The sequence below is a fragment of the Bombus impatiens genome, unplaced genomic scaffold (assembly GCF_000188095.3).
Source record: "Bombus impatiens unplaced genomic scaffold, BIMP_2.2 scf_1183, whole genome shotgun sequence".
In the NCBI taxonomy this organism is placed as follows: domain Eukaryota; kingdom Metazoa; phylum Arthropoda; class Insecta; order Hymenoptera; family Apidae; genus Bombus; species Bombus impatiens.
This window is the reverse complement of record NT_177602.1, coordinates 128,645-153,452: the sequence shown is the minus strand read 5'-3', so window position 1 is coordinate 153,452 and position 24,808 is coordinate 128,645. Positions and strand designations below refer to the sequence as shown.

The window sequence follows — 24,808 nt, the reverse complement described above, 5'->3', positions numbered from 1 at the left end:
GGGGGGAGGGGGGAGGAAGGGAAGGAGGGAGGGAGGGGGGGAGAGAAAAAGAAGAAACCGGACGACAAGGTTCAGAGGTCGTCAGACATCGACGACACTGTGTTTGTTTCCACTGAACTTTTCGCGGCAACGCGTTTTCGATCCACGCCGATATCGCGTCCGATGGTCAGAATTTTTGTGCGGGTCAAAATGTGATTGACACGCGTGCTTAGTTTCTTTCCTCGCTTTTTCATCGTTTTCGTCGATATCTAATTTGTTTCGAATTAACCGGTTCCTTTTTTCAAGTACGCTCTCCTCACTTTCGAACGAAGGAATTTGTTTCAAAAAGACCGATACGATCGTTCGTCGTTTGGTTTTCTTCGTCCGCTCGTAACGCTTCTATGGTCGATGATTCGTTCGACAGCGACTTTTATTCAGTATGTTTCAGTGCTTTGTGGTATTATCGATGAACAGACGGATAATATATTAGTGTGCTCGCTCCTTTCTGCTATTCTAGTTGACTTCACGATTAAGCTTTGCAATTAAACGCTCTTATAGCTTCTGTCGTAGCCTCTACAGTCTTTCCGCGGTTTTAGCCAACGCTAACTTTGTTTGTTATCTTGGAAGATCAGTGTTACGCATAAATTGTTCTACACACGTGTGGTTCCCGGTACTTTCGCTTCTTCGCATTCGTCCCTTCGTTTTTCTATTTTCGCGTCACTTACGGCGATTCTTTAATGAACTATATTTCGATTTGTTTGCCGATAATTGTTATTATCTTGTAAATGTAAGTCATCAACGGTGTTATTCAGTCTTCTGAGACGAAAATGAACTTCCTTGTTTTCCCGGTGTTGTCTTTTTTTCTTTTTTTTTTTTTCTTTTGAATGGTGCTGTCAACATCTTAATGGATCCCGATCGTTAAAAACGTAATGATAGCTACGCATGTAATACGTAGTGGAGGGATACGATATGGACATTACCACGAGGAGGAAGGACGTGAGTGTTATTCACACGATCTGGTGACGTCCACGTGTATAAGTATAGTCAAACGTACGATGTAAATGCGTATATCCAGTCGTATTATGGATATGGTATTCTACATATAAGATTATGTAACTCGTGTCATGCGGTATATTTGTCTGTATTATCCAATATATTATTTCACATTATTCTTTGTTACTATTCTCATATATTATTTGTTATTATTATTTTGCGTTGGAGAAAATATAAAAAAATCTCTTTGCCATTCTTTCGCAAGGTAACTATCGCGATAATCGATTTTCGTATTTGATATCGATCTAGGTAATAATTATTTCGAAAACGAAACTTCTGGTATCTTCGATTAATCGTGATAAATTTGCTGTGAAATTAATTCACAAACGTCCAACTTATTTACTCTTTCCTCGTGTATTTGAAAAGGAAAATTCATTTCCATTGTTACTCATTTTTACATTACTTCGCACCAGGCAGTAATATCGTCAGTTTTTACTTAACCAAATGATGTACGAAGTTTTGCTTAGGAATTCTTTAATTCTATAATTTGCAAACCTATAACTTCGTGGCAAATTTCCATTTACGAATACGAGTACCATTCCTTCGTCTCTTGTCGTAAAATACGTAATTCATTTCTAGTATTACAGTATATTAATAATTTTACGTAATCAAATTGTACGGGAAGTCTGTTTAGAAATTTTTCAGATTTTAGAATAAACGTTCCGTTTGCAGAGTCAGAATCATCGCGCTTAGAGATCAACAACATTTCGTACTTCACATTAAAATGAATGCTCAGCTTTGTCGACGATAAGTCTGTACGTGTTCGCTATTTCGTTCGGAAAGAAGTTGTCCGTTTATCAGCCGAACGGGAGAAATGCTTTGATGATAGTTAATCGAGACGGAGAAGATTTTGACCGCGAGTGCCGCGTGCTCGATTCGTGACTTCTACGAAGAATCGTACGATGTTAAGTCACAAATCCGACAACTAACTGAGAACGTGCTTGCCTGATTGTGTATCAGTAATTTACAAATCGTCTATCTAACGAGGTCTATCGTGATAATACTCTCAACCTAAACGTAAACTTATTGTTGTTACGTTCGCTAGCTCCTCAACGCTTCTTCTCTTTTCCTTCTTCTTTGTTTGTTTTGCCCTTTTTTTCGTTTTGTTTTGCCTACGCGATATTAGAAATTCAATTAGAAATGAAATTTCTCATCGTAATCCGTAAGCTTTTAGATTTGGGAAGAGGGAAAAACATTTTCTAAATCCTATTTCATACTGTACAATCTTTTTACACGCGGTATAAAATGTTTTTACGCAAAAAAATTGATTAATAATTGACTAATAGCGCAAAAAATGAACAGTAACTGCAAAAAACTACAGATTAAAATGCGATCGTCAAGTATGTATAACGTCAATAACTTTAATCATACGTACGAAGTTATAAGATTAAATTATATTTGACAAAAATCTCATAATAATGTTATATGTACAATACAAACAACTTGTTGCTGATAACATTAATAAGGGAACGCTTTTTATTAACATTATCGGTAGTTTCATGGTGTGGGAATGATAGAGAATGACGTGGAGGGGATGAGAACCTTTGACCGTTTCGAAATACACCTACAGTATATTCAATTGTCTTGTGAAATTTGTAATTTAGAGACAGTAGGAACAGTTTTATGATATCGATAAAATACATATCGCAGGTGCGAAAAGCTGATGGACAATAATTATTCTGAATGTAAGTAAGTTCTTGACATAATCTCAAGACAAGCTACAGCTCAAGCTCGAATAATCACGATCAAAATGCTAACGTATGTAATATACAGTAGCGCGAGATATTTTTATATTCAAATATCTTTGTATTTTCAAATCGATCTGTTTCCATAAAAATAGTTAAACATGTATCTTCTAAATATTTCTTGTAATTGTAGAAACTTATCCACCGTAATTAATGACAGTTGGATCGATCTTTTTAAAAATGATATATATATATACATATATATAACTTAATCAACCGATCTATGAAAAATTAGAGATATAATTAGCACGATACTAAATATCATATTTAGTAATGCAACAAAAGATTGACTATCAAGGTCGCCGATCACGTGAATATAGAATTTTATAAAATCACATGATATGTAAAATGTCGTTCATTGATAAGTGCAGTATCATCTATTGCATAATCGACAATGCGGGTATTACGATTGACAGCCTATAAAACATTTGTATACTAATATGCGAAACATTCTATCATTTTTTCCCACAATTTAACTTTTATTATCTTCGATTCGAATGTTTCCTTGTATTCTTGTTCTTCTTTTATTTATACAATTTTCCTGTTGACCAATGCACGATAGTATGTAATATTTGAACTGAATGAAAAGATGCAAACCGAAAATGTCGACAGAGAAAGAAAAGATCTTTAAAAGGCTATTACTTTATCGCAAAAATCGACGATCAATAGATATCGTATATTATCAATTATGAAATATAAATAAATTCAATGACGCTCGATAACACTAACAAACGTAATATCTACAAATAAAGGGTAAAATATAAATTGTCAAGCTGGAATGAAATAGTTATACGAAGATTAGTTTACAAATAAATTAACTTATCGTCTGTGAATTCATATAAGCTATTAGTGTATTTTAATTTTACGAAGCACTACATAGGCACACGGAAGTGTATGTTTTCTTATTTAATAAACGTATTATAGCGCTACGATTCCTCAAAATTTTAATACAAGAATCCAATACTTTGCATAACAAACGGACGAAATTTTTATTCATATTGTATTGTACGACAGTTACGTATATTTAGCGGTAACAAACTCTATAGATTTTCACACAAGGTAATCAAAAAATTGACAGACCGTTCTGATTGGTTGATTGACGAGTCAGGCGACGTATACTCTATTTTGATTGGTTGGTGGAAACCGTGTGGTGTATCCAAGTAACACGCGTCACCAACCGATGTATACGAATACAACTCTAAACGCTACTCGTATATGGAAATTTTTCATCTCATTTTTGGGTAATTTTCAATGAAAAACACCGAGACCCATATAAAAATGAAAATCTAGAAACTTACCGGTGACGAATCTTTCGCGGTGCAGTAGCACGCTCTTCATTGAGGTTAGGTTTGTCTGCCCCTCCGTGTTCTGTCATTCGATATGCTTCTATTCGTTATTCGTCACGAAAAAATGTTACACGGCACTGCCTTGGCCCAGTTATAGTTTTGTAACGACTGAACACAGTCGATCACAACATAGGAAATTATTGTCACCTTTTAAACATGGATTTTTTTACTTCCGCTAAGGCACGTACACTGTGGCACAACATAAAGAATTCATATACCGACACCACACCACCTTTAGGTCCCACTGTTGATTTCTACATAACGAAGGTTCCTTTATCGGTAGGGAAGAACCTTCCAGTGTTATGTTTCGTATCTAGAGGTCAGGATCCCACAGTACCGGTAGTTTCAAATCAGTTTATCCGTGATTATGGATACCATTATGTGGGACACGAATTTAGTCGTAAATATCGTTAAAAAAGTACGCTTTGTTACGATAATCATACTAGGGTAACGATTTATAGAATTATCTGAAACAGTTATGATAATATTTGTTGGTTTGCTAACTAAATGTTTTAGATCGTGTCATTTGAAAGTAGCATAATTTTTATGTATTATATAACCTTGTTACGTTCTTTTTATTATTTTCGATTCGTAAACAATTTCTTAAGTTTTATGTTTTATGTAAAATAGATATTAAGATGTTTCGAAGAATGGAACACCAGGTCTTCATATGAGAAAGTGAAGTACAGTTATATAGATGTTACATTAGTGAAAAATGACACAATGTATTATACGATACAAATCACAAATTATGGGCAATCTATAAATGATGTTTTATCATTTTCACGTGAAATATTTTGGAACTTCATTACCACAAACACCGTTTTTAAAAATTCAGTAATTGCTACAGTATGTAGTCAGAACGAATATAGCGACTCTCAGGAAACACTAGATATATATTTCGTGTCTAATCGTTTATCATTGGTGCATAGTAAGAAAAACGTAAATCTTATCAATTTCCTCTATCAGAAAGCCTACTTATCTTTTGTAATTAAGGTATGCAATATTTTATAGATGATACCGATTTATTTTTTGACATTACTAGCTTACTGAAGTGTTTATATTATATTGTGAAACCATACATGTATCTATTTTTATAAACTTTTATCTTTACACGTTACAGGATAAACTAATTTTTTCTGATAGAGAAAAATTCACGAATATTATATTGAACGAAATAATTTTATTACAGCAATTCAATTTCCATATAAAGTTTATGGTTCATATTAACCAAAACATGTTATACTGTAATCATATTACACTTGATAACCATTATAGATCATGTCATGTGCTTGCTATTGCTCTATCAAATGTAATTAAACATAGTTCAAGTATTGAGTTTAAGGAAAATTGTTTTTCTATGTTAAACGTGGAAAATTCACACGAGGTAGAAGCAGCACTTATGATTAAATTAATACCGTTAATTCATCAAAATTATAGCTTTTCTAGCATTAATCAATCAGAGGAAAAATAACAGTTACATTATCTATACCATATTATTTCTAAAATGTAATAACAATTATATATATGTAACTTATTATACAAAAATTAATCTTACTGTTTAATTTAATATTCTACTTTGTAGAAGTAATAAGAAAAATACATTTTATTTTATCAGTTTATTATTTTATTATTTTATTCGAATTGAATTGTTCCCATATAAACTATATATCGCGCAACCGATAGACTCCTGTGAAAATTATATATAATATTAAATACGTCTTACCGTTTAACGCAATGTTCTACTATACAAATTGCTGGAAAACCTAAATACTTTTTTACTGAAATTGAAATGTTCCCGCCATAGGTTAGCGCAGCCGATAGAATCCTGCGCAAGTGTAGTTGCGCATAACAAGCGTAGTATTCATTCTTCTGCCCAGTCAAGACGCGAGGATCAGGTTAGGCAGGTCGGATTGACAGGAAAGTAGTGGAAACAGTATTTTGTGGGGGTTCGTAAATGAAGGTTAATTTCGCGGGCAACCCGGTGAAGTCTGTGGAGACGAACGAAGGCGATGCCACAGCAGAACTGTCAACAAGATATCCGTATTGGTTTACAAGTCTCGCGGTGAATTAGCCAGGGACAAACATGGCTCGCGTTCCGGCAGACGTGTGTTTTTCTTCGTGGTGAACCTAGAGTACCTTTTTCTCGCTTCTTCGTCGTGCTCTCTGTCTCTGTTTCGCTAGGCAGGGATCCTCAACCTCGGGAGTGGTGATATTCACGCAAGTACGTAACGCATATACACACCCATTGTAACGCGCGTATTCACGCGGCTTAATGTATATTAATATACACGCTAGGTAAGGGAAGAGGAGCTTCCCTCTTGTTAGTATGCAAGTGCCGTTTCGGTGCCCCTTACGTGGCCTTATTTGCACTCGCGTACGATCGGCGCGCGAAACCAATCAAAATGACCGTTCTCCTTTTCGCATGATTTTTTTCAACAGTGTATATTACGTCCAACCCGTGTAAGTACGCTTTGTATCCAACCAAGTCTTTAGTCTTGAATTCGTTCTGAATAAAATTGCAGTCGCGTACGATCGTGTACGATGTACGAAACAAGTCAAAATGACCGTTCTCTTTTTCATATCATTTTTTTCAGTAGTGTATCTTACGCCTAACCTATGTATGTAAGTGTGTTTCTTGTTAGTACCCGAGCAAGTTCTTGTTTTCTATTCATAATAAAATTACACTCGCGTACGATAGGCGCGCGAAACGAGTCAAAATGAATCTTTTAACATTATCTTTTTCAACAGTGTATAAGTAGTACGCTTACTAATGAAGACTTGCTGCAAGTAAATTCTCATTGTTGATTCGTTGTTAATAGAATAACGCGTGTTGCTCTTTCCTTGTGTGTTTCTATTACTCGTCGTCTGGTCGTGAACGTGCGTGTGCGTGTAACGGTGCAGTAAATGGCGGAGGATGTAAAAGGGCTTTCCTAGTCTCTACGATGTGCCAGCAGAGAATTATCGGTATTGTCGTTTCCCTGACATAACCGCCGTTACTTCCCCTTGCGCGAGTCGTTTCAGGTGAGAGTCGATATTCCAGCTGTTTCTCCGTTTCTCGTTTACTCTATACTCGATATTTATCGTGATATGCGAGTCAACTATTCTACCATGTAAATACGTCCGTACAGGCTTATTTATGTGGCCCATTACTACGATGCAATTTCGTATGCAAAGTTCATTGCACTTAACCCTGTGTATTACGCGATACCGCATGGGATCTATTCTTTTTCTTCGAAAATCTTCACGAACCTTTCAACGCAATAGATAACCTCAAAATTTGCGTGGATACTGCAGTTCGCTCTGAGTATTTTTGCTAAGAGACAGAATAAATGATTTGTATTATAATGTGATAGAAGTTGTATTGAAATGAAAAGGGAGATTTATTCTTATAGATTCATTTAATCATGGTTCCTCGTTTATATTTACTACGTACTGCATTTATGTTTGGATAGTATCATTGAATTCGAAGATTTTAATAAGATATCTATCTTACAATCAGTGTTTATCATACACATTTAGTAGAAGAATATGTTAAAGTGCGATGATAAATTCAAACTTTCCTAACCTTATAGTTTACGACTTACGACATCGTGTCAGAATCCATATAAAATATTGAAAAATTATACGAAACTTGTTCTTAGATTTCGAAGTATCAACAAATAATGAGACGTTGGACAAATACTGCTCTTAACTGGATACTAAAGAGTCTCATTACACGTAAAATGTTTTCTATAACACACATTATTAAAATATTCGTGAAAAGTTTCTACATGTATTCGAATACTTTCGTGAATTGACATGTAGGAATTGAAGTGCGTGTAACGCGATAAGGGCTTCTCGTGTGCACGATGCTTAATTAAGTTCTCATTGTACGTACGTTACACAACCGGAATAGAAGAAAAACAATCCGCGCGGCTTGTAATTAAGCAATGGATGTGGTTGCGCGTGCTGGAACATCACAGCGAGAATAATAATACGCAGAAGGCGGAAGAATTCGTGAAAGAAAAAGGTTCGAATACCACGAACATTTGCATTCTGTGCTGTAACACACGTTTCGAGATATGTAGTAACCTTGGCATAGTAAAGTTATCGAAACGATGTAATCTTCTCCCTCTTGAAAAACTTCATCTTGGCTCGTCTCTATCAAACTCGTTAAGCTATATTAAGAGACATGTCAACGGCTTTGTGAAATTATTCGTTTCTATGGTGTAGCCCATGCGCGCGCGTTCGTGAATTAGTCGCGTCGTTGACGATATTGTTTCGGTAAACGTCGCGAACCGGCGCGGCGTTAAGGTTATGAAGTCATTTCAGAGATGAATTAACCTCTATGCTAGTTTTTCGATTTATTTGATGCGTAATATTTTTAGTATGAATTGATATATGTAATTTCTTTTTCAATTGTTGGATTATTAGGCAAATTATCATTACACAAACATAGGTTAACCTTGCAATGGTAATAGTAATAGTTATATCAAACGATACACTACGATTTCTTAGGTTTGACGTAGACTTTCTAAAAATTTAAGTTATGTAAAAGATTCTGAAAAATTCATTGATATTTACTTCTTTTAAGGTGAATAACACGAACTATTCCTTTTCTTTTTTAATAAAGATAGTGAATGGACACTTGCCAGTTTTGACTCGTACGACACCGAAGCCCAAACACATGTGGATCGAATTAACTTCTAGGGATTCAAATTTATCGATCGAATTTGCTATTAAAGGAGCACATGAAGCTCTTCCACATTTTATACTATACATAAATTTCATTTTAAATCTTTTAAAGTTTTATAACAAGGTATATCATAATTAGGATCGTTTTTATGATAAATTTTCTTCCTCAGCCGCCATTTTAATTGCCTCGATCTAACAACTTCTTTGCCCGCAAATATTTAAGACGTCGTCGTATAGTACCGGATATGGCATGGACTTTTTACTTGTGCCTTTGTTACACTTTTATTTTCGTCGTTTCTCCACTGTATTACTGCTGCACATTCTTAGGCAGCGTAAAAAACGAGAAAAAAAGAAGAAAAGGAAGCAACCATCAGTTTTACTCGTGGACGTGTAACCGGATGTACTCTTTAGCAAGAAAAACACTGGTCTGTGAAAGAGCTTCTGTTAATTAGTCGAATGAGAAATATCGATAAACTATATAATAAGATGACTTTGATTTCCAATCGTTACGTATTACATATGTTTGTTCTATTCTTCTTTTTCTTTCTAAGTTCTTACTTGTTTAGAGGTTATGTTAATTGGGCATTGAATAGACGCGAGAAACTAAAAGTCTATGAAATTTTCTAAAAGTATTAACGTTATAGTAATAGTATAGCAAATTGTAATATGTCATAGTCATAACTTATAACTAATTGTATAACAATTAATATTTTTTAAACACTCAGAAGGTTAGCAAAAATATACATTTAATTCCAAACAGTTTTTGATGATATATCGTTGAATTTTAAGCTCGATTTCTTAGAAAAACCAAGAAATATGACTTGTAATATTTTTCTCCTATGATCTTCAAATGTAATAGATAGATTGTATTTTTCAACGTGGCCCGTTTTACTTTCGAGTCGTTCTCTTAATTAGTTTGGAAAGTTAGTAACTCTACAGATTAAAATGTTAATCGCATAACACTTCCTGTAGATAGCTTAATTACAGGTTCCCGTGAAACATCGTGTCGTATTCCTGTTACTTTTATCACCTCAACGAACAGGAATCCTTCCGATTCTTTAAATATTTTCTTTTTGTCAATATCTAGTACATTAGCGTACCGTTACTTTCTTTTCATCTTTTTAACCATAACAATCTGTTACGTTTGCGTAACTAGTAATTCAACGTACTATACTAATCTGTGGCAATAGTTGTTGATATTGATATTTCATACCCAGCAACACCGTAATCATAATCAATCATTAGTATAATTTTTGCTTAGAGAAACGACGATCAATTATCAAAATGAACACGTGTGAAGCTCACACGTACGAGAAAATGATACAAGTAGTATAATCCTCAATCTGAGGAAGAAAAATCTCTGTAATTAATATTATTAAACATTAACTCTTAAAGATCATTTGATTCGACCGTTTTACTGTCGGACTTAATTTTCTCGACTATAATTCTGGAACTCCTTGAGATCAGGATAAAATCTTAAAAAAAATCCTATAAAATATTTTACAGATACCAAATCTTTATTGCAAGGATAAATGCATATATATATATATATATATATCAAAATCTCAGTAGAGAATAATAATAAAAAAAAGAAAAGGGATTTTAGCCTCAAGGTACAATCGATTACCCTGGGTGTCGATCAGAATAGCACTTTCACTTGATTAAAGTTCAAGACGATCGTTATATCTGCGTGTATATATGTAAGTACTCGTAGGCCGTGGCAAGGCCGTCAGATTTAAAACAGCAAATTCACCTGACCGCCTTCGATGCAGTAAATATCGCGCTTTACTCGCGGTCGAGCGTTCGCGAAACTTTCATCCGCCTCGTGTTCTCGATTCGCAGATAAAATCGCCACAGGGCCGACCCGTAAAAATTAATTACAATTGTTATTTTCACTTTTCTTTGTTCGTTCCTTCGGTCCTACCTCTCCAACTCTTCGTATTCAATTTCCTTTCTTTGGTCTTCGAAAATGTAACGCGACTCCTACGTACATCTGTACGCGAAAATCATTATTGCAATGGTATTTTATAATTTTTTTTTTATGCATATTAGGTCACCGGAATTTTGAATTAAATTACGGGAATTTATATTATATGTACGCGTAGCATAGAAAAAATAATTGTATTACGTAAAATAAGAGATACTAAAATTATTGGTATTAAAATTTCACACGAATCTTTCTTTCATACCAAATCGTTTACGAAAATGTAATACGACCAGAAATGCTATCGTCTATGATGTTCACGTTACAATAATAATTTTTCTTTGATTTCATATCGAATATCAAATACCGAAGGTAAAACGCGAATCATGAGATAACGACGTACGTACGAAGTGAGTGTAAGCTTTCTTCGCAACGATGTTGGAACTGGTATTGCGAAAAATATGAATTATTTAGAATCGACGAGGCACAGGAATATATTAATTTCTTCATTAATTTTTCTTACGTACAGATCGTTGATTTAATGAAATTTTTCTGACGATCATAAGCAGTACGTAGTGCATTGTTTGGCTTATATTCTACATAGATTTTATCGGATATGAACTTTAATTAGTGTCATCGTAGAATCATGACCAGTTTCATTAAGCTCTTAAGTCACTGAGTTATAAAGCTACATTGGCAGAGGTAGTTAGATGCTCGTATATTCAAATCGTCTTGTTAGTCGGCACTATGCACCGTGTTTCGAATGGCACTTACACAGGGTGGACTGTTTAATTCATTACTTGCCTCATCGGGGACACTGAATTATTAGAACTTAATAACCAACACGGCTTTCGTTCACTAAAATATTAACGAAGCTACCGTCCAGCGGTTTCGTATCAGCAAAAAGCTCGTAAAATTCATGAAACTTTCATCACCAAACTTTGTATCACATTCGACAGGTGAAAAAACGATCATGCTGATGGCCATCGTTTATAATTTTACGTTAGAGGAGGATATTTCATTTTCGAATGAAAAAGTGGCAATTTTTAACACGTAGAGAAAGAACATCGAAATCGATTACAATCTTTGTAATTAATTCTCCCGTTTTCTATTTCTTATTCAAATAGAAAATTACGAACAAGCCAATGGAACCATAACGCTTCTTCGTACTTCTTTGTATCGATCGATATAATTAAAATTGCAATTGGCGAGGGTGGAGAAGAAAAGAATGAAAAACATTGAACAGAATATGCAGAAGTAAAGCGATAAATCAAAGCTCGTTTTGAAGTACTCTGAGTGCTATATCTAAGTACTTTAAGCGCTACAGTTTAGGCGAAAGATCGACGAAAGAGACTTTTCCCGTGTTGTGATTAAAATCCTTCGTACTTTGCTCTACCCTCGCCGATACATTTTTCCAAAAGATCCTTTCTCTTTGCCAAGCAGCGTTTTCAAAAAGGACTAGAAAACTCTGACATCGTAAAGTCAAAATTTTACCTTGCACCGTAAAATACACGTTTTATCCTTCGCCGTGAAATAAAAATCTTGTCTTTGACTCGAATCGTGAGTCATCGATGGTAACGTCAACATTTGGTAGAAGACGCGTGAAGCGCTCGGTGTTGTAGGTTGATCCAAGTGAAATTTACGAGCATCTGCGGCTGTTTACCGCGATAATATACACGAGTTAATATTTCGTCCGTAATAATAACGGCGTAGCTATAAAGACGTCTGAGCACTGTGGAAATTGTTTGCGCAGAAGAACGTGAAAGAGGAATAATGGTTCAATCGAGAGGAAAGTAAAATCCTGCCGTCATCCTGGCGCGTGGCAAACCAGGCCAAAGGCCTGGATCCTCATCCTCCTCGTCCTCGTCCACGGAGAGGCTGCAAAGGATGCCAGGACCGGCCCAAGAGAGGCCTCGTGCTCAAAGGCTTACCGATATCGAGCCTCAAACCGCAAAAGTGAGTAGATCGCCATATCAAAATTTATTTCTATCACCTCTGATTCCGATAGTTTTACTTGCCATTTCATCGGATTAATTTCATTAGACGAGAGAGAAAAGGTTATTCGACAAAGTTCACAGATAGCAAGACGAATCGACGAACCGCGAAATCTTTTTTTCTTTTTATTTTCTATACACCGACAGAGGTAACTAGGTCGCTTATCATTTTTATTGTTAGCGTGTTTCATTGTTCAGTGCCGTGGCCTTGAAAATAGAACTTGATCGGGTTGGCTCGGCCAAACGGGAAATTGAAATGAAATCCTTTTCGTTGGTTCGATGTCGCGATGAAAGATTTCGTTTTTACGTTGGCAAAACGCGTCAGGACGCCCACTTGTGATCTAACGTTAATTACTTTCCGACTGTTTAACTTTCAGTTCGATATTGCCACCCGTATTACCTTAGATGTTAGTAAACAATGGTCAATGCTCTACGGGCAGAATGAGCGATCTGTGTAATTGTGTGCATGCTTGGATGAAAATTGGCCGCCGTATAATTTTCTTGCTGAAAGGATATTGCGTCGTAAAGGTGGAAGAATAGGAGCGTACTAGCTAGCGAAACTTTGTAAAGGTGTAACGAAATGATTTCCTGGACGACTGAGTCAGGCTTAGGTAATAATTGCTTGGTTTCGCTGAATCACGATAAATCGGTGTAACCAGTGTGAAAATGAAAAATACGTAGTTAATAAGTAGATTGTATAAATACGCTGGAATTTCAATTTCTCGATCATCTTTTTATATTCAAACATTCAACATACCAGAGATTTTCTTTTCGTTAATTGGGCGTTTAATTTTTTACGAAATCTCGTCTATTCCTCTGGACATATAAAAACTATGTCACGTTAAAATATCCATCCGTTCTTATTTGTTCTCAAAGTGAAATTGAAATAAAGAAATGAAGAAAAAATCGTAGGTCGAACGCGAGAACGTAAGAAAGTATGTTACCGCTCACGCGAAAAGGCGTGGAACATCTCGCACTCGTCGCGTCGCAACGTTGTTGCAACCTTGATTTACCTTGATCTTCCTTTCATTCTCGTTTTACATCTCGATGATATCAGACTGGCTTTCTGTTAATTACTCACGCGGCCCTCGCTTGGTATAGGTCGGAAACCGCACGTTGTCGCGTCCAGTTTCCCCCTGCAACTTTAACGTTAATCTTCTTCCCCCCTCCCCCTTCTTTTTTTTCTCCATCTTTAAATTATTTCTTCATTCAGCTTTCTCCGATACCGTTTACTTTCTCTTTTTACGGGGAATACGATTTCTTCCAGCCACGATATACTTGCAAATCTCCCTTCAATATCATCGTCGAATGAAATAAACGTTGTAACAATATTTGTCATCGTACGCTTGTCACCTTTAAATAAGAGAAAAATCCCAACATTTTTCCTCTAATTTTATTTACCATCTGCCTCAACCTGTTTGGTATCTGCGTACAACCGAAAATAAACATTCTTATACGCGCACCAGTGGCAAAACTTTCGCTCCTATCAATCAAAACTTTAATTTCTTCTTCTTCCTCTTGTAATAGCGCCATATAGAACGTAATTGCTAAAGCGACAGTTTTCCTTTCTTTCGCTTTCCTCCAAAGATTTCCTATATCCACGTCTCGCTGTAGCATTTCAACGTTGACCGCGTCCATTATACGATAAAGAATATATTAAGATAAAGATATTATCCTTCTCATACACGACAGAAGATGAGATATTATCCTTGCCGTTCACAAAGAAGGATAAGATATTATTCTTCTCTTGCCTTTTCGCTTTCACGACGCTGTCGTGCTTCTCCATAGACGCGGTGAAATTCAGGAAACAGAAGCCATTTTTCGTAAAGCTTCGTGGCCCTGAAGAATGTAGCAGCGAAGCAAATAAAATGTAGTTATTCAACGGGGGACAAAAGATTCGAAGGTTCGTCCGGCTGCTTGTTTCTCTCGTCGCTGCAGTTACTTTACCGAGAATTTCCTTCTCGTCGACGAGGTGGTGTTGTTGCTCTTTGCGCACGCTTTTCGTGGCTCGTAAAGTCAGTTCGCGAAGAGAATGCGGAAGTTGCTTCTATTTCGCTCCGGTCTCGTTCGTCCATCTCGCTAGCGTGAGAGCAAATCGATAAGCTTCGCCGTCGTGTACGTGTAACCGGCGAGTGCGTAACAACATCCTCTGCTGGAACAGCCGTTCGTTCGACGGAAGCCTTCTATTTTCCTTGCCCGTGAGCGTTAACCCTTCGACTACTCGGTGCAAATTAAGCTGCTTCGCGAGGCAAAGAAAAAAGATAGAAAATCCATCGGGCAGATCCCTTCGGAGACTTGTCAGCGGTTATTTACACCCGAAGACACCGTGATTCCCCGACTATCTTCCGGCATCGGTTAATTTCGAATTAATTTGGAGGTTCTAACCGATGTGCCGGCTTCGATTTCTCGTTAGATCGTAGAATTAGATCAAGTAGTATTATTGTAATTAGGCAAACAGGTGATCTCTACGAATCGATGTGGCTGATCGTTTCGCTTGTTAAATCTTACGACTGTGTATAGTGCTCTATAGTTTGGATATTTTGAGATATTTTTGTGTATCACGAATTTTCGCAGCTTCTAAGCAGCATGGTCGAGAGACGTCAAATGTGTGCTCCTTCGGCCATTTAAAATTAATTAAAATCATTTTCATGGGTGTTAAAGTACAATCGTCTAAATTTATGGTAAAAAATGAAGAAGTCGATGGTTGTAGATGAAGTACGTTTGGATTTCACAGTAACATTACGTTTTGTAAAGACAAGTCGATATGTAAAAACTTATTGCTGTAATCGTTAATTAATAAGAGTAAATCGCGACAATTTAAGATGATAATATTACGATGCAAATATTTCATGAAACATGTTTCTAATTACACTATAATTTACTTCCGAAACAGGACGAAACGTATCGAGCGTATTTGGGGGCATCGTTGACTACATCTACGTGTTCATAATTTTGTAATTACGCTTGCTGCGAATCATTGTACTTTACTCGTGCCTTAGCACTCCCAGAGTGAACTTCTTTGCCAGAACGTTGGGAAACGGTCAAAATTTGCCACTTTTGGTTTTTTCTATAAATACGTTTTGGTTTTTTCTATAAATTTCTATAAATAATAAAAGCCCGCAGTTTAATTACGACGCAGGACAAGCGCGTTTAAAGCGATGGCAAAGTTTCTGGAAGAATTGAAGAAAAATCTAGAGGTATCGCGTTTTCCTACAATTAATATTCAACGATATATTAATAACGATATTTAATGACGATTAGAACAGCCAAATTCCGCAACAATTATGTACGATAAGTTCCAAATAATAATTATTAAATCCCGCGAAGCTCTTGTTTATGACGTAGCAGTAAAAGTTGGCGAAATCGGGAAGACGTGAAAATCGACTAAATTCGTCATGTCGTATTTATTTTCTGTAATTAGACTTATCGAAGGCTCGTTCGTTCTCTTAACTGCCATAGAGTGTAGAAGATCCACTCGAGACGCGTGCACGCATCATTAAATCGTTGTGAATGAAAGATAAGGCGAATCACGGAGAAAGATTATGAGTCACGGTGAAAGCGATCGGGCATTAATCAAAACGCTTCAATATGTGTATTTACGAGGGAAATTGTCAAGCGTGACGAAACGACGATGGCGTAGAAAAATTAATCTGAATTTAATTCGTTCGTGATATATTAACTCGTATCGTTCGACCTGTCAGTTGATAAATTTCTTGATAGCGCTACTATTTATAATTTATACGTACACCAATAAATAGAAAATAAGATTAGACTAGATCGAACCGTATGAAATTAGATCGAAGTGAGAATACGTGCAAATATATACCTGTCCGCTTTCGGTTCTATAAAAAGATCTGTCATCGAGTCACACTCGCGAGAAGTTACGTAATACGATGAAAATTATGTTGAAGAAAAAAAGAGGAAGAAAGGAAGAGATCGGGTAGAAATTAAAGATGTTGGAATATTCTTTTGCTTTCCCGGAGAAAGACAAACGTAGGCAAAGATCGTGTTTGTCACGAGTCTGCTTGCTAATTTATTCCGATTCTGTGTATTATTTATCTACGCGATAACGCAAATTTTATGTATTGCGCGCATGTGATTTTTTGCCCCTGCAAACGTAACGTCGCGATACCTTTGTACGATAACATATCGTAACGATATTCAGTGGCGTTAGACGTTGCAGTCGCCTAGGGTTCGGCTATCGATTTGAATTTTCTCATCTAATTTATCAGATTTTACTATACGGAACCGTATCACGCGGCGAGTTGTATTCGTCTCAACAAACGCGTACCTAAAAAAAAAAAAAGAAAAGAAAGACAGAGTTGCATTAAAAAAAAAATTAAATTAATCTCCATACCTTTCCCGCCACTAAACATACAAAGAATTATTTGTACCATCTAATATCCCCATATATGCGACGCAGCTTTTGCAACCTTTTGCAATTTTTTGATAAGAAGAAACCGTTAACAGGCCCCACCTTGTTGTATAGTTTATAACAAAAATTCTATTATAATTATTATAACGTAACAATTAATCCTAAGGTAGCTCGTACAGAAATTTAACCAATTATCAATAGATTATTTATAATAGATGAGAAAGCATGCACATATTCTCGTGTTATATTGTACAGCATATTTTCTATGGCGCAAACGAATAATTAATTTAGCAGCAAGTTACCACGTTCCCGTGACTAAGCGATGGAACGCGTTCATCTGCTCAGTACACTCACTGTTTTCTTTCGCAGATGCTCTTTTTTCCTTCGTCAACGAGCGAGCGGTTCTCTACGGCCGGCGAATGCGTATGTCGGCCGGTTTCTTGCTGGCTGCAGAGCTTCTCTGCATACTTGTTATTTCAACGGGTGGCACAGGCCGTGACTTCGTTTTAACGAAGTTGAGTTCACGCGTGTTCGCATCGAAAGTGCCAGTTTGTATTAATTAACTCGCAGCCCATTATTATGCGTGTCGATCGACGCACGCATTGCTCCGCGACATATTCAACAAGGAATAGCCGCGTACCGCTCGTTGCGTGGACGTCGTCGAATAAGGAATACGGTATTTCGCTGAACTAGTTTCTCGTTTCAGTAAATCGTGTTACGTTTCTTCGTGCACGCCATACGCAGGATAAAGTTGTCTGTAATATTTCCTTTTCCCTCGCCTGTCTGTCATCGTTTTCTCTTTCTTTTCGAGACAATACGAAGAAAACGGGACGAAGGAAGCTGAAATGCTACAGTTTAGTCGGCAAATACATTTTTTTAGATACCGCACGATCCTACCACGTATTCGAAACGAGTCAGGATAAGGATCTCGCATATTACGTTCTACGGCGTACGGATATTTTGGCCTTTTGCCGCTCGCAATTTCGCGTATGTCGCAAAAATATTACGATATCCGCTGATCTCATACGAAACGCGGTAATTGATCGAGACTGTTGAAGGGACGATCGATGTATCGGAATTTCGCGTATTCGTGCGAGATCGCGATTTCGAATAAACAGGAAATATTCGTGAATGCTATTTGCCACAGCTAGAGGCAAATAACGAACGAATAACTTCTGAGGTGTATACAATTTTATTACGTGGTTTTTGGTTAGATCGGTTTATTACGCCGGTTATACGTATGCGGTGTCGTATACAAATTCTAACCACTGTTAAATAAAACGATAAAAAGGCAACCAGTGGATGCTATAAACGAGATGTTATGAAAGCATTTTTACATTTCATGCTCGAACAACACGAAACCGTTATCAATGTATGTAGACATAATAATGTTTGCTCGGAAAGTTCGTTCCCATTTCCAAAGAATTTAATAAAATAATTATTTTTGCTTAGTGCCTCTCCATCGGGGAATTTGTTTTCAAGTGTATCATGCCAGAAAACGTAATTAGATGTATCTTAAAATATGATCGTTGATTTTTAATCGAATATTTCGATCGTTAAATGCTGCTCGGAAAGTTCGTTCCGATTTTTAACTCTTCGGTCGACATAGAAAATTATATCGGAAGTTTTCGCGAAAAAATTCGATAAACATATATCGGATCGAAATGTAAATCGGAACGAACTTTCCGAGCGACCGGTTTTTAATCACTGGAAAAACACGCGGAAATTCGGGCTATATGCTTGTCAGAGTATACGGTCCCCAGAGTGTTAAATTACGCGATCTTTTAACCGACAGCTCGTTTGAGAAATCGTCAGATCGATTAAAATTCCGAGGAGCTACATTGATAGTAAATTTTACTACAAACTCTCTTAGTCTGTTATCGTGTGAATAGAGCGAGATCATTAAGAGCGTTAATTTAAGAGGACGAAGAGCAACAAGAATCGACGATTTCTCGAACTAATCCGGTAGTAGCTGGATTGATTAATGGAACGACTGACGATCCTTTTCATCGAAACGGATCCATGGCAATAGGATTTTACAAGGGAATACCGCTATTGTTAGAGTGGCACATGTATGTACATAGGTAGGTGCGCGTTTATTCTGTTGCTTGTTAGTTGTTAGTATCGGCTAGTAAAATATTGGCGGCATGGGTTTTCACGCTTGACAGGGTATTCCAATCATCCGCCGCAGTGATCGGAAGAGAGCAGTAGACGTAAATAATGGTGTGCGAAATTTTACGTTCGCACCAGAAATAGAACGTTTCTTGCCAACACCGGACTGATCCGGCGAACAGGAACGTGTCTCGATACGCCGAGAAAAGAATATTCCTCGATGAGGAAAAGATCGAGTCATTGGGAATATCGTTTTATTCGTCATATTCCAAATATAATTGATTTTGCTTCGGAACATTTGTTTCTTTTCTCGACCGTTCGAACAATCTTTGCTGCACCGTCGCGTGTATTCGTAATTTTAAAACACGTTTACTCGTAACGTAGATCCCCGTTTTCACGTATATTACGCGTATACCGCGTGGTCCGATAAATATTGTATTTAAAAAAGTGAAAATTAGCAATCGAATATCTCCGTTGTTCTTGAACGAAAGTTGTTCGGCACAGGCAAGACTGTAACAGTAGGCAGTGATAATATTTTTGCAGCTGGAGGAATTTTCGACGTTCCAAGGTTATCTCCACTTCTTTTTTTTAACGGGATTGTATATATTTTTCGTGCATTAGTTGACGCACGTTAGACGTTCTCTCTGTAGAAAAAATATTAGCCCGCTTATGTGGAAATATTATTAGTTTAGGTGATATTTTAACTTTAGTTTGTCTAATTTAACGTATGAAGGACGAAGATAACATAAGCAGAATAATCCCGTTTTGTGTCTTTTCTTGTCCTTTGTACGTTAAATTCGACGAATTAAAGTTAAAATATCTCCTAAATTAATGGTTTTTCGAGATACATAGATTGATACTTGATATTTCATAGAGAATGTCAAGCATCGACTAATGCATAAAATATATACAAATATAATGCAAATATACTATGCAAAATTATTAGAAAAAATTATTTCTGCCATATTGTAGCCTCCTTTGTATTAAACAACTTTCGTTAACAAATCTTTCTCGTATCTCCGAAAACAATGGCGATATTCAAACGCTTGGTTTTATTGGCTCATTCTGTATTACAAGAAATATCAAAGTAGGATGAGTACGTAACGTATTTCGAGTGTTTTTGCTAAATTATCAAAAAAGTCAGTTTAAGAGAAGTAACGTTCGATTAAAAATTTCATGGCGAAATTCCAAGACTGTGTACAACGTCGCAGAGAAAAATGTTAAATACCTGTGACACAGATAACATGTTCTCCACTACTTACGAGTGTTGAAATACTTTCGCCAGCCCGTGTATATGCGTGCATATTCTTAGATTTTTGTAGATCATGCAGCATAAATCAAGATTCCCTTCCCATCGAGATTAAAACCGGAAAAAACTTCAAGGTTCCGTGGAAACTGAGCTGAAGCGAGACGAAGATTGCCAAGAGCGAGGGGTATTCGGTACAGGCAAACAGAAACTTCGCGCAAAGGCTAATAAAGCTCGGGCTAGTTTGTTGGACGAGCGGAAACTTGCATCGCTTCTGTGGGATTCTTGATCGTTGCGTCTGAGAATGTGGATAACGCGTATCGCTATCGATCGTACGTGCGTTTATGTAACGAGATTAAGAAAATAATAAATAGCGCAGTTGATTAGTTTAGCCCGAGATAGGCTCGCTTACTCGCAACCAGATATCTTGCAACTTTTATGTACGTTCGAAACTCCAATAACGTGACCCCGTTAAACTGCAGACTTTTACGCGTCTGTTTAAAAAATTGTGAGATACAACGATAAACGCGCGTAACACGCAAAAAGTATATAAGATATTCAAAGCGGAGTACTCTTTTATAATGCGCGGCATGAGGATGAAACAGATGTCCGCTTCAGTTTCCTTGGTTGTTTGTAAAAATATAAATTTGTGAATTCGTATCATATATTTTCGTGTCATGTATTTAGGAGCGTTCAGATACGCGCCAGTGAACCTATCGTATCTGCTCGTAATATTAAAACGTCTCGTATAAAAATAGCGACACGTTTACTCCATTCTATAAGTCGATCGTAAACGTAGCTCTCGTTACAAAAGCCATTTGTACTCGGATTTAAATGTTACGTATTTCCTTATGCATTTATTCGTAGGAATCGCTTAACGCGCTATAAAACGGAAGAGGTTGAAAGACGTTGCGCGACTCTCTTTACCGGAGTCGGAATGCAGACAATAGGGATGGCCTTTGAGTTCCTACAGTCAAAGAAAGGCTATTCCTTGGTCGCGATTATTGATTTGAAAGTATGCTGGCGACGAAGAAAAAGGGGGAAAAAAATGAGGGAGGGGAAAGCGAGAAGCATCGTCATATAGTTTTTCCGAGACGTCGTTCTAACGAAGATGGGCGCGGTTCGAGCCGCGTTTCTACGCAGCTTTCGCAGATTGAATCCCAGCACTTAGGCTCTGACTCATTCTACGGCCTGCTTGGATAGGGTTTCTTGCGGAATTCCGGAACACCACCCTGCTGTCGCGACGAAATTACACGTGCCGCTCTTCTCTCTGCATTTTCGTTTCTCCTACGGTATATCTTTTCGTTATTGTGATCCGAGATGTTGCATAGATTATCTGAATAATAAAAATAAAAAAAAGAAAAAGAGGAAAACAGTCACAATTTAAGTATTACCACTTAAGTATGCGAGTCAATGCCATCGTGGTACAGATTGTGGGTGTATTTCGCATTCAGGCCAACTTAAACTGTCGTAATCAATGCTCATTATCATCGATTAGTATATTGCGTATAAGCAGATATGAAAGAAAAAAAAAAGATATAGTAACTTCTTTCGCATAAAATCTATCTATGATGAAGGAGTAGCTTATTTATCCCATTTATCATACCACGAGGAAAGATTAAGGGAACGGTCTAATCAAATAATTTAAGTTAATTAAATAGTTGAAATAATTTAAACGACGCTTTCGGTCAAACTGTACGACCGTATCTACCGACGATAAAACGTTTTCGATTTTACAGTATTGTATTAGAGACGAAGGTCCAAACTGTGCGCCGATTTCCTTATAAATAATAGAAGAGCTTCGCTACACGCAATGAGATTAGACGTAGCGGGCATTGGTAGGTTAAAAAGATTCAGTGACCCGTACGATTCTTTACACAGTGTCCTTAGCTGTCTTTATATCTTCGCTGCGGCTAAATTATTCGTTGCATCGTCGCAAGAGAAAACGTTCGACCATTTTTTCCTCTACATCGAACATCCCGTTCTTTTTAGGTCTTTTAGGTCGGTATATTTATTATGTTTACTTTTCATTTTTTTTTTTTTATTATGCTCACTGTTGAACGTAGATGGAGAGGATAACGAAGCGTAAAGATATGTAAAAAGGGCAGTAGAGTGGGAAAAAGAATTCGGTTCGATCCTCTCCGGTCGTTTCTCCTTTTTAGGCAGATATCGTATCGAAGTTACAATTTTCCTATCCCGAATCCCCGTTGGCTTCGCCCTAGTTTCATCCTCAAGGTTGTCATTATTATCGCTCGATCGGATGTGTTACTTCGAACGACCCACTTTTTCCTCAAAACTATTATTTCCATTGGGCTTTATTGTACGAACGTATCAAAAAAGCCGAAGGCGGTTGCCTTTTAGCATTAACGATATACGACGTATAGATCGTCCCTCCTTTTTCGCTCCAGGAAGTTCTTTCGCAGTCGATTCCACTGACGTCTCAATGATACGAGAATATGATTGATTTTTTGACGCCCAGACCGATCAACTTTTATTCTTCCTTAATTTCTTAATTTCATCACGTAAGTATACGATTAATATTCAGTTCTGGTGATCTTTTGACATTGATACTATGGCCCGACACTGACGCCATGCATGTTAACCGCTAGCGCGTAATATACATATTTATTTATTTCTTTAATTACTTATCAGTCCGTTTTGTTATCAGTCACTTTCTAAATATTCGAATTTCTCTCAAACCTTCACTCTGTTCAAACTCTATTTAACGGTTGAATCTCGAAAAACGTTGGAACGCGTGTTTATTTTCATTTAACGAGCAGTTCGAATGCTCTTCTTCGTCTTCGTAAGGGTTGAATTTCGAAAAAGGCTGAAACACGTGTTTCTTAATTTTCAACGGCAATTCATACGCCGAATTTCACGCGTCCAAATTCAGCAACTCCTGACGTATGGATATCCTTGAATAATAAATGCTACCCCATTTTTATCCCTTTAGGGTTCGTGTCTCTCAAAATCCTTTCTTACATCGTGTCTGTGTCATAAAAGAAGGTACCGTCCAAATTTTACGTTTCCAGATACAGCTAACTTTCGTAGTAGTTGGGCTGAGCGTTGATGAGTGAATCGGTCACTTGCGCATTTTGTGCTTGTACATAGATACGGATATATCTATTATGTATATATATATATATGTTATATCTATTTTCAAATTATAAATATAACAAAAATTATGTTACGCAAGAGTTACGTTGGAAATTAGATCGATCGTTAAAGCACCGAAGGAAATTTCATTAAATATAAGATTTCGATAAAAATTAGAGTAGCGAATAAGGTACGAAGGAGGAAACGTACTTTTTTCGGTACCGATGAATAATTGAGTTCCATTAAGCTTGAATTACTGAGATGAGTGCGATGGTCGCAAACTAGGTAAGATGTACGCCGATTTATGCTTGATCAAGCTGCTTTCGGATAGAGTCGTGGCACGTACGTAGCTACAGGGAAGAAAGATAACGTCGTTCGCACAAACTACCGGTGTTTTTCGTGGCAAATGAATACCGATGGTAACGCGCGAATGATCACGTGATGAAAGTAATCGGCTATTCCAGTCGCCTAACGTTGCGTGAAGAAAATAGAAAGTTCCCCTGGAGGATGCGTTTCAAGAAACATATTACGCTATTTGAAAACCACTTTATTACGATATCAGAAAGTTATCACCTGTCTGATCCAGTTATTCCCTTAATTTTCGCTCTGTCAAATTCCACGCAATCGTCAATTTCGCTGCTTCTTTCTAGTATCGAGCGACGATTGTAACGGTAAAAAGTTTCCCAACGAAACAGATGTACATGTACATTTTATAAACTGTACGAGTCGACCGATTGACCGAACATTCTATTCGGCCTACGATTTAGTAAAATTGTGAAAAAGATTATACTTCGCGTAATTTATAACCCGTTAACTCTCCACATTTCTCAACAATTGGATATTAATCTCGCGTTTCTCGCAACGAGAATACTCGCTACGCTAAACATCTCGTTGCTTCTATGTAGCAGCTTCCAAAATCTTTCGTACAACGCGCATAAGATGTTCGTAAATGATCTCTACGAGTATTCGAATATCGAGTTACTGCAACGTGTACGTTTAACGAATCCGCACTATCGCGCCAGCGTAGCCCGACCCGACCGTCTCTCCCTCGCTAAATACACCAGAGCAATTGTTCGAAAATGCCCAATTCCCTATCCCATCACCGTACACTAGTTTGCCCAGGAACACCAATAATCCTCCGTACGTATCTCCATTCGGAATCGTAAATCATGCGCGGCGGCAACTACGTCGTCTCGCGCGAAGAAGGGGCATGAGAGAAGATGAGAGAGGAGAGTTGCGCGATCGCAGGGTCGCGCACGGC

General features: G+C 37.1%; 3 protein-coding genes and 1 long non-coding RNA gene across 14 annotated transcripts in view; 2 read left to right on the top strand and 2 right to left on the bottom strand.

Annotated features, from left to right (window-relative positions):
• The window catches only part of LOC100743401 (acetyl-CoA carboxylase), a 28,662-nt gene extending 24,350 nt beyond the window's left edge, over nt 1-4,312 (bottom strand). For 3 of the 5 annotated variants that reach the window (XM_024371176.2, XM_024371175.2, XM_012391744.3), the window contains exon 1: nt 4,076-4,312. Coding sequence is in view for 4 of the 5 variants with exons in the window: in XM_024371175.2 (XP_024226943.1) it covers nt 4,076-4,115 (40 nt within the window). In the remaining variant the exon portion in view is untranslated. The remainder of the gene's footprint in view (nt 1-4,075) is intronic. The other 2 variants (XM_012391746.3, XM_012391750.3) reach the window with 1 other exon arrangement.
• A 241-nt stretch (nt 4,313-4,553) lies between these two features.
• On the top strand, nt 4,554-5,664 carry LOC112213762. Its single transcript, XM_024371187.2, has 2 exons — nt 4,554-5,119; nt 5,247-5,664. The coding sequence occupies exons 1-2, from the start codon at nt 4,847-4,849 to the stop codon at nt 5,595-5,597; spliced, it is 624 nt and encodes a 207-aa protein (XP_024226955.1). The 5' UTR covers nt 4,554-4,846; the 3' UTR covers nt 5,598-5,664.
• Nucleotides 5,665-5,989: 325 nt separating this feature from the next.
• LOC100743521 (GTPase-activating protein CdGAPr) overlaps nt 5,990-24,808 on the top strand; it is a 37,442-nt gene continuing 18,623 nt past the window's right edge. For 4 of the 7 annotated variants that reach the window (XM_024371184.2, XM_024371183.2, XM_012391754.3 and 1 more), the window contains exons 1-2: nt 5,990-6,347; nt 12,478-12,680. In XM_024371184.2, coding sequence (XP_024226952.1) covers nt 12,612-12,680 — 69 coding nt within the window. In that variant the 5' untranslated portion in view covers nt 5,990-6,347; nt 12,478-12,611. Of the gene's footprint in view, nt 6,348-6,430; nt 6,587-6,996; nt 7,148-12,477; nt 12,681-24,808 lie in introns of those variants that run through there. The other 3 variants (XM_012391752.3, XM_012391751.3, XM_012391756.3) reach the window with 3 other exon arrangements.
• LOC117152344 overlaps nt 23,569-24,808 on the bottom strand; it is a 17,773-nt gene continuing 16,533 nt past the window's right edge. Inside the window, exon 2 of the long non-coding RNA XR_004462695.1 lies at nt 23,569-23,604. This is a non-coding gene — a long non-coding RNA (uncharacterized LOC117152344). The remainder of the gene's footprint in view (nt 23,605-24,808) is intronic.

Excerpts from the sequence above, each read along its gene's own strand:
- LOC112213762 (XM_024371187.2), top strand. The coding sequence starts at position 4,847 with ATGTATTATACGATACAAATCACAAATTATGGGCAATCTATAAATGAT. Across the intron at positions 5,120-5,246 it reads ACTTATCTTTTGTAATTAAG|GATAAACTAATTTTTTCTGA; the intron begins GTATGCAATATT and ends TACACGTTACAG.